This window comes from Achroia grisella, unplaced genomic scaffold (assembly GCF_030625045.1).
Source record: "Achroia grisella isolate CSIRO2021 unplaced genomic scaffold, CSIRO_AGI_Agris_v1 utg5787, whole genome shotgun sequence".
NCBI classification, from domain to species: domain Eukaryota; kingdom Metazoa; phylum Arthropoda; class Insecta; order Lepidoptera; family Pyralidae; genus Achroia; species Achroia grisella.
In genome coordinates this window covers 1-16,062 of record NW_026712949.1, presented here as the reverse complement: position 1 = coordinate 16,062, position 16,062 = coordinate 1, and the positions used below count along the sequence as shown (strand labels likewise).

At 22.7% G+C, this 16,062-nt stretch overlaps 6 protein-coding genes across 6 annotated transcripts; 4 read left to right on the top strand and 2 right to left on the bottom strand.

The window, feature by feature from the left end:
• Positions 1–336: 336 nt before the first annotated feature.
• LOC131848739 (NADH-ubiquinone oxidoreductase chain 2-like) lies at positions 337–1,212 on the top strand (the record flags this gene model as incomplete). The annotated part of the gene is given in 1 exon segment (XM_059198674.1): positions 337–1,212. A coding segment is annotated over 1 exon segment (876 nt), but the record flags the coding sequence as incomplete, so codon positions are not given.
• A 297-nt stretch (positions 1,213–1,509) lies between these two features.
• On the top strand, positions 1,510–3,044 carry LOC131848734 (cytochrome c oxidase subunit 1-like; the record flags this gene model as incomplete). The annotated part of the gene is given in 2 exon segments (XM_059198670.1): positions 1,510–2,320; positions 2,323–3,044. Coding segments are annotated over 2 exon segments (1,533 nt in total), but the record flags the coding sequence as incomplete, so codon positions are not given.
• A 3,294-nt stretch (positions 3,045–6,338) lies between these two features.
• LOC131848733 (NADH-ubiquinone oxidoreductase chain 5-like) lies at positions 6,339–8,108 on the bottom strand (the record flags this gene model as incomplete). Its single annotated transcript, XM_059198669.1, is given in 1 exon segment — positions 6,339–8,108. A coding segment is annotated over 1 exon segment (1,770 nt), but the record flags the coding sequence as incomplete, so codon positions are not given.
• A 580-nt stretch (positions 8,109–8,688) lies between these two features.
• On the top strand, positions 8,689–10,479 carry LOC131848737 (NADH-ubiquinone oxidoreductase chain 6-like). The gene is given in 3 exon segments (XM_059198673.1): positions 8,689–8,692; positions 9,894–10,319; positions 10,322–10,479. Coding segments are annotated over 3 exon segments (588 nt in total).
• Positions 10,480–10,482: 3 nt separating this feature from the next.
• Positions 10,483–11,598, top strand: LOC131848735 (cytochrome b-like). The gene is given in 1 exon segment (XM_059198671.1): positions 10,483–11,598. A coding segment is annotated over 1 exon segment (1,116 nt).
• A 314-nt stretch (positions 11,599–11,912) lies between these two features.
• Positions 11,913–12,646, bottom strand: LOC131848736 (NADH-ubiquinone oxidoreductase chain 1-like; the record flags this gene model as incomplete). The annotated part of the gene is given in 2 exon segments (XM_059198672.1): positions 11,913–12,298; positions 12,331–12,646. Coding segments are annotated over 2 exon segments (702 nt in total), but the record flags the coding sequence as incomplete, so codon positions are not given.
• Positions 12,647–16,062: the final 3,416 nt, after the last annotated feature.

The following is a 16,062-nucleotide window of genomic DNA, read 5'->3' as shown; positions in this document are numbered from 1 at the left end:
ATATTTAATAAAAAAAAATTCGAAATTTCACAAAAATTTATGTATAAATAGAGAAAAAAAAAAAAAAAAAAAAAAAAGAAAAGCCTCATTGCATATAATGAATTGCCTGATAAAAGGGTTACCTTGATAGGGTAAATTATGTAATCAATATTACATTCATTATTATATTTAACAGAATTAAACTGTTCCTAAAAGTATCAAAAACTTTTGTGCCTCGTACACTAAAATATATCTAATAAAAAGATAAGCTAATTAAGCTACTGGGCTCATACCCCATTTATAAAGGTTCTAATCCTTTTCTTTTTAATTTTTAATAATTCATCAAAAATTATATTTTTAGCTATTTTAATAATAGGAACTTTAATTGCTATCTCAGCAAACTCTTGAATAGGAGCCTGAATAGGTTTAGAAATTAATTTGTTAGCTTTTATCCCCCTAATAAGAGATAATAAATTAATATCTACAGAAGCATCTTTAAAGTACTTTTTAACCCAAGCATTAGCTTCTTCCGTTTTTTTATTTGCAGTAATTTTGTTTTTACTAAATACAGGAAAAAGAAATTCTGACTATTTAATAGAAATAATTATTTTTTCTTCTTTATTATTAAAAAGAGGATCAGCTCCTTTCCATTTTTGATTTCCTAATGTAATAGAAGGATTATCATGAATTAATGCATTAATTTTAATAACTTGACAAAAAATTGCTCCATTAATATTAATTTCTTATGTTATTTTTAAGCCATTAATTATTATTAGAATTATTTTATCAAGTTTAATTGGTGCATTAGGAGGATTAAATCAAACCTCTTTACGTAAATTAATAGCTTATTCTTCAATTAATCATTTAGGATGAATGTTAGCAGCTATATACAATAGAAATATTTGATTAGTATATTTTTTATTTTATACTTTTTTAACTTTTTCTATAGTATTCATATTTAATATATTTAAAATTTCTTATATTAATCAATTATTTTCATTATTTTTCCATGAAAAAAGTATTAAATTTTTCTTATTCTTTAATCTTCTTTCATTAGGTGGATTACCTCCATTTTTAGGATTCCTTCCAAAAATATTTGTAATCCAGTCACTAACTATAAATAACCAATTATTTTTATTGACTTTTTTAGTAATAATGACTTTAATTACTTTATATTTTTATATACGATTATGTTATAGTGCTTTCATATTAAATTATTATGAAAATAATTGAATAACATTTTCATATTATAAATCATCAAATATAAAGCTTTTATTAATTTTTTCTTATATTTCAACTTTCGGGCTGTTTTTAACTTCTTCCTTATATTTCTTTTTTTAAGGCTTTAAGTTAAATAAACTAATAGCCTTCAAAGCTATCAATATAAGAATAATCTTTTAAGCCTTAGTAAATTTATTACTCCTTTAGAATTGCAGTCTAATGTCATTATTGACTATAAAGCTAATTGATTAAAGAGAATAATTCTCATAAATAAATTTACAATCTATTGCCTAAACTTCAGCCATTTAATCGCAACAATGGTTATTTTCTACTAATCACAAAGATATTGGTACTTTATATTTTATCTTTGGGGCCTGAGCTGGTATAGTAGGAACTTCTTTAAGAATCCTTATTCGAGCCGAATTAGGTCACCCAGGAGCTTTAATTGGAGATGACCAAATTTATAACGTAATTGTTACTGCCCATGCTTTTATTATAATTTTCTTTATAGTTATACCAATTATAATTGGAGGATTTGGAAATTGACTTGTACCTTTAATATTAGGAGCTCCTGATATAGCTTTCCCACGTATAAATAATATAAGTTTTTGACTTTTACCTCCTTTAACTCTATTATTAGTAAGAAGTATAGTAGAAAAGGGAGCTGGTACAGGATGAACTGTTTACCCACCTTTATCTTCAATTATTGCCCATAGAGGGGCTTCAGTTGATCTAGCTATTTTTTCCCTTCATTTAGCCGGGATTTCTTCAATTTTAGGAGCCGTAAATTTTATTACTACAGTAATCAATATACGATCGACAGGAATTACATTTGATCGAATGCCTCTATTTGTTTGATCAGTGGTAATTACGGCAGTACTTCTTCTTTTATCTTTACCTGTTTTAGCTGGAGCTATTACTATATTACTAACAGATCGAAATTTAAATACTTCATTCTTCGACCCAGCCGGGGGAGGTGACCCCATTCTTTATCAACATTTATTTTGATTCTTTGGACACCCAGAAGTTTATATCTTAATTTTACCCGGATTTGGGATAATCTCCCATATTATTAGTCAAGAATCAGGAAAGAAGGAAACATTCGGTTCTTTAGGAATGATTTAGCTATATTAGCAATTGGTTTATTAGGATTTATTGTTTGAGCTCATCATATATTTACTGTAGGAATAGATATTGATACACGAGCATATTTTACATCTGCAACAATAATTATTGCTGTACCAACAGGTATTAAAATTTTTAGTTGATTAGCTACTTTCCATGGAACTCAAATCAATTATTCCCCATCTATTTTATGAAGATTAGGATTTGTATTTTTATTTACTGTAGGGGGATTAACAGGTGTAATTTTATCTAATTCTTCTATTGATATTACTTTACATGATACTTACTATGTAGTTGCTCATTTCCACTATGTTTTATCAATAGGAGCTGTATTTGCTATTTTAGGTGGATTTATTCACTGATATCCATTATTTACTGGATTATCTTTAAATCCTTATATATTAAAAATTCAATTTTTTATTATATTTATCGGAGTAAATTTAACTTTCTTCCCCCAACATTTCCTAGGATTAGCAGGTATACCACGGCGATACTCTGACTATCCAGACGCTTACACAGCCTGAAATGTAATTTCAACTATTGGATCAACAATTTCATTATTAGGAATTTTATATTTATTCTATATTATCTGAGAAAGTTTAGTATCACAACGACAAGTAATCTTCCCAATTCAATTAAATTCATCAATTGAATGATTACAAAATACTCCACCTGCTGAACACAGATATAATGAATTGCCTTTATTAGTTAATTTCTAATATGGCAGATTAGTGCAATGGATTTAAGCTCCATATATAAAGTATTTTACTTTTATTAGAAAACTAATGTCAACATGAGCAAATTTAGGTTTACAAGATAGTTCTTCCCCATTAATAGAACAATTAATTTTTTTTCATGATCACGCATTAATAATTTTAGTGATAATTACTGTTTTAGTTGGTTATTTAATATTTACTTTATTTTTTAACAAATATGTAAATCGATACTTATTACACGGACAAACTATTGAAATTATTTGAACTATTTTACCTGCTATTATTTTATTATTTATTGCTTTCCCTTCTTTACGACTTTTATACTTATTAGATGAAATTAATGAACCTTCAGTAACTTTAAAGGCTATTGGACACCAATGATATTGAAGTTATGAATATTCAGACTTCAATAATGTAGAATTTGATTCTTACATAATTCCTACAAACGAATTACCAGTAGACGGATTCCGTTTATTAGATGTAGATAACCGAGTAGTTCTTCCTATAAATTCTCAAATTCGAATTTTAGTAACTGCAGCTGATGTAATTCATTCATGAACTGTTCCAGCTTTAGGAGTTAAGGTTGATGGAACACCTGGACGATTAAACCAAACTAATTTTTTAATTAATCGACCTGGATTATTTTATGGTCAATGTTCAGAAATTTGTGGAGCAAATCATAGTTTTATACCAATTGTTATTGAAAGTATTCCTGTAAATTATTTTATTAAATGAATTTCTAAGAATAATTCTTCATTAGATGACTGAAAGCAAGTACTGGTCTCTTAAACCATTTTATAGTAAATTAGCACCTACTTCTAATGAAAAAATTAGTTAAAATGTATAACATTAGTTTGTCAAACTAAAATTATTAATTTATTAATATTTTTTAATCCCTCAAATAGCACCTATTGGCTGATTAAGTTTATTTATTATTTTTTCAATTACTTTTGTAATTTTTAATGTAATAAATTACTATTCATATATTCCTTCAATACCTAAATCAAATTTAAGTAATAAAACTCATTCAACAAAGTCATTAAACTGAAAATGATAACAAATTTATTCTCTGTATTCGACCCTTCATCAAGTATTTTTAATTTATCTCTTAATTGATTAAGTACTTTTTTAGGAATTTTAATAATTCCATCTATATACTGATTAATACCATCTCGATATCATATTTTTTGAAATAATATTTTATTAACTCTTCATAAGGAATTCAAGACACTACTTGGTCCTATAGGAGCTAATGGATCTACATTTATTTTTATTTCTTTATTCTCTATAATTTTATTTAATAATTTTATAGGTTTATTTCCTTATATTTTTACTAGTACAAGTCACTTAACATTAACATTAACATTAGCTCTTCCTCTATGATTATGTTTCATACTATATGGATGAATTAATAATACTCAACATATATTTGCCCATTTAGTACCTCAAGGTACTCCAGCTATTTTAATACCATTTATAGTATGCATTGAAACTATTAGTAATATTATTCGACCAGGAACTTTAGCTGTTCGATTAACAGCTAATATAATTGCAGGGCATTTATTATTAACACTTTTAGGAAATACTGGACCTTCCCTATCTATAGTACTAATTAGTTTCCTAATTATTACTCAAATTGCTTTATTAGTTCTAGAATCAGCTGTTGCTATAATTCAATCTTATGTATTTGCTGTTCTTAGAACATTATATTCTAGAGAAGTAAACTAATGTCAACTCACTCAAATCACCCATTTCATTTAGTAGATTATAGCCCATGACCATTAACTGCATCAATTGGTGCTATAACAACAGTAGCTGGTATAGTAAAGTGATTTCATCAATATGATAATTCATTATTTTTATTAGGAAATCTAATTACAATTTTAACTGTTTACCAATGATGACGAGATGTTTCTCGAGAAGGAACATATCAAGGTCTTCATACTCTTTCTGTAACTACAGGTTTACGATGAGGAATAATTTTATTTATTCTTTCAGAAGTTTTATTTTTTGTTTCATTTTTTTGAGCATTCTTCCATAGAAGTTTATCTCCTTCAATTGAATTAGGAGCTATATGACCACCTTTAGGAATTACTCCTTTTAACCCATTCCAAATTCCTTTATTAAATACTGTAATTTTACTAACTTCAGGAATTACTGTAACTTGAGCTCATCATAGTTTAATGGAAGGCAATCATTCTCAAACTACTCAAGGTTTATTTTTTACAGTACTATTAGGAATTTATTTTACTATTCTTCAAGCATACGAATATATTGAAGCTCCATTCACAATTGCTGACTCAGTTTACGGTTCTACTTTTTTTATAGCAACAGGATTTCATGGTCTTCATGTATTAATTGGAACAACTTTTTTAATTGTTTGTTTAGGACGACACTTAAATAATCATTTTTCAAAGAATCACCACTTTGGATTTGAAGCTGCTGCTTGATATTGACACTTTGTTGATATTGTTTGATTATTCCTTTATGTATCAATTTACTGATGAGGAGGATAAATTACTATCTATATAGTATAAAAAGTATATTTGACTTCCAATCATATGGTCTATTATTAATAGTATAGATAATTTTTTCAATTTTAACAATCAGCTCAATCCTTTTATTAATTTCTTTAGTAGTAATACTATTAGCTTCAATTCTATCTAAAAAAACAATTGTAGATCGAGAAAAAGCATCACCATTCGAATGTGGATTTGATCCAAAATCTTCTTCCCGATTACCTTTTTCTCTTCGATTTTTTTTAATCACTATTATTTTTTTAATTTTTGATGTTGAAATTGCATTAATTTTTCCAATTATTTTAATCATTAATTTTTCTAATATTATATGTTGAACAATTACATCAATTATTTTTATTTTAATTCTATTATTAGGACTTTATCATGAATGAAATCAAGGTATATTAAATTGATCAAATTAATAGGGTTGTAGTTAATTATAACATTTGATTTGCATTCAAAAAGTATTGATTTTTCAATCTACCTTGAATATGAAGCGATATATTGCAATTAGTTTCGACCTAATCTTAGGTAAAATTACCCTTATTCTTTAATTGAAGCCAAAAAGAGGCTTATCACTGTTAATGATAGAATTGAGTTTTAAACTCCAATTAAGGAAGTATGATGTTCAAGTAAAAGCTGCTAACTTTTTTCTTTTAATGGTTAAATTCCATTTATACTTCTATTTATATAGTTTAATAAAAACATTACATTTTCATTGTAAAATTAAATAATTTTATTTTATAAATTACTAAAATTAATTCAGTATATTCAAAGATTAATTAATCTCCCTAACATCTTCAGTGTCATACTCTAAATATAAGCTATTTGAATAAAAACAAATTATATATATAAATAAAATTACAACTCAAAATACAAAACTTAATAAATAAATCTTTAAATTATTATTTTGTAATATTTGATTTAATTGAGAATTCTTAATTAAATTATAATAAAGTTGTTGCCCACCAAAATATTCTGATCAACCTTGATCAAAAGACTTAATACTTATCTTTCCTAATACTAATGGATAATTAATAATACCATAAGTAGAGATATAAGGCATAAATCATATTGAACCTAAAAAATATGAACTATTATAATTCATTAAAGCCTTATTCATAAAAAATAATGAAACATTAGAAATTATATAACCCATTAATCCTCCTACAATACATACAAATAATGTTAATAACTTTAAATTTAAAGGTAAAATAATAACTTCTGGAGTAGGAAAAATTAATCAACTTAATATACTACCTACAATTCTTAAAATTAATAAACCTATCATACTCTTTAATATTACTCAACCTTCATCATTTAATATATTTAAAGAAGAAAAATTAGAATCCCCAGTTATTGTATAATAAACTAATCGAAAAGAATAACATACAGTTAAACCTGTAGAAAAAAAATATAAAAAGAAAGAAAATAAATTAATGTAAGAAAAAGATACTATTTCTAAAATTAGATCCTTTGAATAAAATCCAGCTAAAAATGGTATTCCACATAAAGCTAAATTTGCAACATTAAAACAAGAAGAAGTTAAAGGTATTATTAAACTTAATCTTCCTATTAAACGAATATCTTGATTATTATTCATATTATGAATAATAGCTCCAGCACACATAAATAATAAAGCCTTAAATAAAGCATGCGTTAATAAATGAAAAAAGGCTAATTTATAATATCCTATTGATAAAATACTTATTATTAACCCTAACTGACTCAAAGTTGATAAAGCAATAATCTTCTTTAAATCAAATTCATAATTAGCTCCTAATCCAGCTATAAACATTGTTAAACCTGATAATAATAATAATAAATTACCCATTCAACTTGTACTTAAAACAATATTAAATCGAATTAATAAATAAACCCCAGCTGTAACTAAAGTTGAAGAATGAACTAAAGCAGAAACTGGTGTGGGAGCAGCTATAGCAGCAGGTAACCAAGAAGAAAATGGAATCTGAGCACTCTTTGTTATAGCAGCTAATATTACTAATATACCAACAATTATTATTTCATTATCAGATCGTATAACATCTAAATAAAAAATATAATTTCAACTTCCATAATTTAATATTCAAGCAATTGCTAATAATAAAGCCACATCACCAATTCGATTTGATAAGGCAGTTAATATTCCAGCATTATAAGACTTGATATTTTGAAAATAAATTACTAAACAATATGAAACTAATCCTAATCCATCTCATCCTAATAAAATTCTAATTAAATTTGGACTAATAATTAGTAATATTATTGAAGTAACAAATATTAATACTAATATAATAAATCGATTAATTTTATAATCACTTTCTATATATTCCTTTCTATAATAAATTACTAAAGAAGAAATTATTAATACAAAAGATATAAAAATTAAACTTATTCAATCTAATAAAATTGTCATTACAATTATTAAAGAATTTATTGAAACAACTTCTCATTCAATAAAAATTGTATAATCATTTATAATAAAAATTAATCCTATAGTAAATGATAAAAGACTACAAAAAAATAAACTAACGAATCTAATTGAACAAATTGATAAATATTTCACGATTTAAAAAGATAATAATCTTATCATTGACACCACAAATCAATATTTTTTTTAAACTATTTAAATATAATCATAATATACATATATCTCCCTTTAAAATTAATAAATTTAACGGGAATCAATGTAAAAATAATAGTAAATATTCACGAATTTTTCCTCCACTAAAAGAATAAACTCCAGAAAATAACTTACCGTGTTGTCTATAAGCATATAAATATAATGTATAAGCAGCTCTAAAAAAAGACAATAACGATAATATTAACATAGTAACTCAAGATCAACTAACAATTCTATTAATTAAAGAAATTTCTCCTAATAAATTTAAAGTTGGAGGAGCTGCTATATTTGCTGATCTTAGTAAAAATCATCATAAAGCCATAGAAGGTATAAAATTTAATAACCCCTTATTAATCAATAAACTTCGTCTACCTAACCGTTCATAAGAAATATTAGCTAAACAAAACAATCCAGAAGAACATAATCCGTGAGCAATTATTAAAGTATAAGAACCACATATTCCTATATATGTTATAGTTATTAATCCTGCTAATACAATTCCTATATGAGCAACTGAAGAATAAGCAATTAATGCCTTAAGATCAGTTTGACATAAACATGTCAAACTTACTAATACTCCTCCTACTAATCTAATTCTAATTCAAATAAAATTAAATTTTAAACCTAATAATTGTAAAAAAGGAAATACTCGCAATAATCCATATCCTCCTAACTTTAATATAATACCAGCTAAAATTATAGAACCAGAAACTGGAGCCTCAACATGAGCTTTTGGTAATCATAAATGAACAAAATATATAGGTATTTTTACTAAAAATGCTATTACTAAAGAAAAATATAAAATTTCATAATTAAATATATAATTATTTAATAAATAAAAATTCATTGTATTAGTAACCTTATATAAATAAAAAATTCCAATTAATATTGGTAAAGAAACTAATAAAGTATAAAATAATAAATAAACTCCAGCTTGTAAACGTTCAGGTTGATAACCTCAACCTAAAATTAAAAATAATGTAGGAATTAAACTACTTTCAAAAAATAAATAAAATATAAATAAACTTATACTACTAAATGTTAAAACTAATATTAATAATAATAAAATAATATTAAATAAAAATAAATTAGTATAATTATTATACTTAAAAACAGACTCACTAGCCATTAATATTAAAGAAACAATTCATAATCTTAATAAAATTAATCCATAAGAAATTATATCTGAACCAAATATATAAGAAATTGATATAAAATAATTAGAATATATATTTATTAAGATAAAAACAAAAGAAATTAAAAATAAAAAACTTTGAACCATTCAATAAGAATTTTTAATAAAACATAATGGAAATAAAAATAAAACTATAAAAATAATTTTTAACATTGTAAAATATTAAATCTTTGAAAATAATCATTTCCATGTGTACGAATTATTGAAACTAAAATTGAAAGACCTAAAGCCCCTTCACAAACTCTAAAAGTTAAAAATATCATTCTAAAAAAATTTTCATAATTATATATATTTAAATATACAAATAATAAAAGAAATAATCTTAAAACAATATATTCTAATCTTAATAATATAGATAATAAATGCTTTCGATTTGATACAAAAGTAAAAATTCCTATAATAAATAAAATTCTAGGTAAACATCAATTTAAATTTATTAACATTAGTTTTAATAGTTTAACAAAAACATTGGTCTTGTAAACCAAAAATAAGATTAATTCTTTTAAAACTTCAAGAAAAAAGAAATTCTTTATCATTAATCCCCAAAATTAATATTTTACTTAAACTATTTCTTGATATTATACAATGAATTTTAATAACTCTTTTATTTATTTTTAATTTTATTTTTATAAATATAAAACATCCGCTAGCTATAGGATTAACCTTACTTATTCAAACTATTTTAGTTTCTATAATTTCAGGGTTAATAACTAAAACATTTTGATTTTCTTATATTTTATTTTTAGTATTTTTAGGAGGTATATTAGTTTTATTCATTTATGTAACTTCATTAGCTTCAAATGAAATATTTACATTTTCAGTAAAACTTTTAATTTCATCAATTACAATTTTTTTTATTATAATTATTTCATTATATTTTATTGACAAAAGTATTTTATTACAATATACTAATTTAGAAGTTCAATCAATTTCTAATTTAAATCATATATAATAGAAAACTCTTTATCTTTAAATAAATTATATAATTATCCTACAAATCTATTAACAATTTTATTAATAAATTACTTATTAATTACATTAATTGCTGTAGTTAAAATCACTAATTTATTTAAGGGTCCTTTACGACCTATATTTAATTAACTAATGAACAAACCTTTACGAGTTAAACATCCAATTTTAAGTATCGCAAACAATGCATTAGTAGATCTACCTGCTCCAAGAAATATTTCATCTTGATGAAATTTTGGATCATTATTAGGTCTATGTTTAATTATTCAAATTTTAACAGGACTATTCCTTGCAATACATTATACAGCAGATATTAATTTAGCTTTTAATAGAGTAAACCATATCTGTCGAGATGTAAACTATGGTTGATTATTACGAACTCTACACGCTAATGGTGCATCATTTTTCTTTATTTGCATTTATTTACATGTAGGACGAGGAATCTACTATGGTTCATATTTATATACACCTACATGACTAGTAGGAGTTTTAATTTTATTTTTAGTAATAGGAACTGCTTTTATAGGTTACGTACTTCCATGAGGACAAATATCTTTTTGAGGAGCTACTGTTATTACTAATTTATTATCTGCTATTCCTTATTTAGGAATTGATTTAGTACAATGGGTATGAGGTGGATTTGCTGTTGATAATGCTACATTAACACGATTCTTCACATTCCATTTTATTTTACCATTTATTGTATTAGCTATAACAATAATTCATTTATTATTTTTACATGAAACAGGATCTAATAATCCTATTGGGTTAAATTCTAATATTGATAAAATTCCATTCCATCCATATTTTACTTATAAGGATATTGTTGGATTTATTATTATAACAATAATTTTAATTTTATTAGTATTAATTAATCCTTACTTATTAGGAGACCCCGATAATTTTATCCCCGCAAATCCACTTGTTACACCCGTTCATATTCAACCTGAATGATACTTCTTGTTTGCTTACGCAATCCTGCGATCCATCCCCAATAAATTGGGAGGAGTAATTGCCCTAGTTATATCAATTGCAATTCTTTTTATTTTACCATTTTATCATCTCAGAAAATTTCGTGGAATCCAATTTTATCCAATTAATCAAATTCTATTTTGATTCATGACTATTACAGTAATTTTATTAACCTGAATTGGAGCTCGACCTGTAGAAGCACCTTATGTTTTAGTAGGACAAATTTTAACAGTAGTTTATTTTTCATACTTTTTATTTAATCCACTAGTAACAAAATGATGAGATAATTTATTAAATTAGTTAATGAGCTTGAATTAAGCATATGTTTTGAAAACATAAGATAGAAATTTAATTTTCTATTAACTTTAAATACTAAATTTAATTCACTATAATAAATAAAGTAAAAAAATTTTAAACCCTACAAAAAATAATAAAAAATTTAACGAAAAAGGTAAAAAACTCTTTCAAGCTAAATATATTAATTTATCATATCGAAATCGAGGTAAAGTTCCTCGTACTCAAATAAATATAAAAGAAACAAAAGTTAACTTTAAATAAAAAGAAAAAGAAAATACATCACACCCTAAAAATATTACACAAAATAATATACTTATAAATAAAATACTTGCATATTCTGCTAAAAAAATTAAAGCAAATCCACCACTTCTATATTCTACATTAAACCCTGAAACTAATTCAGACTCTCCTTCAGCAAAATCAAAAGGAGTTCGATTTGTTTCTGCTAATGAAATTCTAAATCAAACTAATGCTATAGGAAATATTAAAAATAAAAATCAAATAAATAATTGATACTTATAAAATATTAATATATTATAACCTCCAATTAAAAATACAAAACTTAATAAAACTAATGCTAAACTAACTTCATAAGAAATTGTTTGAGCAACAGCCCGTAACCCCCCTAATAAAGCATAATTAGAATTAGAAGATCAACCAGCAATTATTACTGTATAAACACCTAAACTTGTACAACATAAAAAAACAATAAACCTAAATTAAAAGAAAATAATTTAATAAATAAAGGTATACACATTCATACTAATAAAGATAAAAATAATGAAAAAACAGGAGAAAAATAATAAGGAATATAATTTGATAATAAAGGATAAGTTTGTTCCTTAGTAAATAATTTAATTGCATCACAAAAAGGTTGAGGAATTCCTATAATTCCAACCTTATTAGGACCCTTACGAATTTGAATATATCCTAATACTTTTCGTTCTAAAAGTGTTAAAAATGCAACTCTTACTAATACACAAATTACTAATAACAATCTACCAATAATAAATAATAAATTTTCTAAATAAAACACGTACTATTTGTAATATAAATTACATACATAAATTCTAAATTTATTGCACTAATCTGCCAAAATAGTAAAATTAATTATATTCAATATTAAAAATAATAATTTATCAAATATTTGGTCCTTTCGTACTAAAATATTTTAATTTACTAAAGATAGAAACCAACCTGGCTCACGCCGGTTTGAACTCAGATCATGTAAGAATTTAAAAGTCGAACAGACTTTAAAGTTGAACTGCTACACCCAACCCTATCTCTTAATCCAACATCGAGGTCGCAATCCTTTTTATCGATAAGAACTCTCTAAAAAAATTACGCTGTTATCCCTAAGGTAACTTAAATTACTAATCATTACTAATGGATCAATTATTCATTAATTTATGTTTAATTTATATAAGAGTTTATTAAATCTTATTATCACCCCAATAAAATATTATTAGCAATCATAACAAAAAAAATCCTAAAAATTATAATTACCTAAATATAAAGATCTATAGGGTCTTCTCGTCTTTCAATTATATTTTAGCTTTTTGACTAAAAAATAAAATTCTAAAATTTAAATTGAAACAGTTAATATCTCGTTCAGCCATTCATACAAGCCTTCAATTAAAAGACTAATGATTATGCTACCTTTGCACAGTTAATATACTGCGGCCATTTAAAAAATTATTCAGTGGGCAGGTTAGACTTTTTAAATAATTCAAAAAGACATGTTTTTGTTAAACAGGCGAACATTAATTTTGCCGAGTTCTTTATAAAAACTTTTCACATAAATTTATTTATACATTAATAATATACTAATTTTATCATTATTACTTAATTTTTAAAATTAAAATGAATACTTTAATAAAAAATTAAAATTTAAATAAATAATTTAAATTATAAAATAAATTATAACACTTTTGCTAATAATAACTATTTCTAAATCTATATTTATTATTTTATTTAAATATTTTTAATAATTTATTTTACAGCTTATCCCATAAAATATTAAAATTAAATATTTATTTAATTAATTTAACTAATTAAATAATATAAAATTTCTAAATTAAATTTATTTCTTAAAGAACTAGATACCTTTAAAAACGAATAACATTTCATTTCTAATATATTATTAAAAATAATTTTGTCACATTAACTTTTATAATATATTAACTCTTTTAAAATCGAGAAAATTAAATTTTTAATTTTTATTTGATAAACCCTGATACACAAGGTACAATAAATTAAATTTTCTTTTAAAATAATAATTTTTCAAATTATTTCAATTTTCTTTCACAATACTAATTCACTATAATTAAAATTATTTTTTCTTTATAAAATACTAAAACTAATCATTTTATAATTATTTTTAATAAAATAGATAAAAAACAAATAAAATCAATAAATAAAATCTAATCAATTTATATTGATTTGCACAATAATCTTTTCAATGTAAAAGAAATGCTTTACTTAATAAGCTTTAAATTGTCATTCTAGAATCACTTTCCAGTAATTCTACTATGTTACGACTTATCTTATTTTATATTATAAATAAAGTAATAAGAGCGACGGGCGATGTGTACATATTTTAGAGCCAAAGTCAAATTAACTATATACATAATTTTACTTTCAAATCCACCTTCAGTAAACATTTCAAATTTATATTCGTTTAAATAAATTTATTGTAACCCATTTCTACTTAAATATAAGCTACACCTTGATCTGATATATTTTCTTTTTAAAAATTTTGAAAATTAACATTCTTATAAAATATTCTAATAACGACGGTATATAAACTAAACAAATTTAAGTAAAGTCCTCGTGGATTATCGATTATAGAACAGGTTCCTCTGAATAGATTAAAATACCGCCAAATTTTTTAAGTTTCAAGAACATAACTATTACTACTCAGATATTTTTTACCTACATTCTAAATAATAGGGTATCTAATCCTAGTTTATTATTAAAATTTTCAAGCTTCAATTAATTTATAATAAAATAATTAATAATTTAAAAATTTCACCTAATAAATTATATTTTATTTTCAATAAAACAATTTAACTTTAACTGACAAAATTTATTTGCATTATTCGTGTAACCGCGGCTGCTGGCACAAATTTAGCCAATACTCTTTAATATTACTATTTCTAGATTTCTCTAATTAATAATACTAATTACTGCGAATATAAAGTAATTTATTTATTATTTAAATAAATAAAAATTCATACAAAAATTTACATATAAATTAAACTAATAATAAATTTATAAGCTAAAATAAAACTTTATACTTAAATTTTTTGAAAATTTTTGAAAATACTAATTAAAAATAAATTATTTAAATAATTAAAATTAGAAAATATTAATATATTAATAATTAAATAAATTAAAATTGGTAATTGCTCACATTTTATTTCCTTAAATTAAAATTTAATCTAAAATATTTATTCAATTAATTTTATATCCCCTAATATAAAATCAAAAAATAAATTAAAATTAATTATTAATATATAAATAATGAATAATAATTATTGTACCCCTAATACAAAAATTAAAATTCTTAATAAATGATATTATATGTTAATTTTTACATATAAAGTTACCAATTATATTTAAATATAACAACTTATATTTATTATAAATTTTAAAAAATTAATATTAATTGTAAATATAATATATTTACAAACTAAATAATTAAAAATTGTATAGCCAATAATTATTTATATAAAAATTAAATTAATTTAAATTTTTCAATAAAAAATATCAATTTTAAAAAAAAATTTTTTAAAAATTTTTTAAAAAAAATTTTAAAATTTTTGAAAATTTTTGAAATTTTTTAAAAAAAATTTTAAAATTTTTGAAAATTTTTGAAAAAATTTCGAAATTTTCAAAAAAATCCTGGATTTTTTTTTTTTTTTTTTTTAAATTTTTGAAAAATTTCGAAATTTTTAAAGTTAATTTTCTATGTAAAAATTAAATATAATATAATTTTAATCTTTTTAAAAAGATTAAATTTATATTATTTTAGGTGTCTCATTTTATATTGAGCGATGCAGAATCTGAAATTTAGTCTAATTTATATATTATTAAATAATTGGCTAAATATAGTATTTATTATGAAATAATTTATTAATATATAGCTTTCTAATAGTGTAATAAATTTATATATTATTTAAATTGTTATATAGATAAATCTATATATATATATATATGCAAAATTTAATTATTTAAATTAAATAATATACTTAAATTATCCATAAAAAAAAAAAAATTATCAAAATTAATATCCTTCAATATTAATTAATTTACTAATTTTAATTATTTAATAAATTAATATTTAATAAAAAAAAATTCGAAATTTCACAAAAATTTATGTATAAATAGAGAAAAAAAAAAAAAAAAAAAAAAAGCCTCATTGCATATAATGAATTGCCTGAT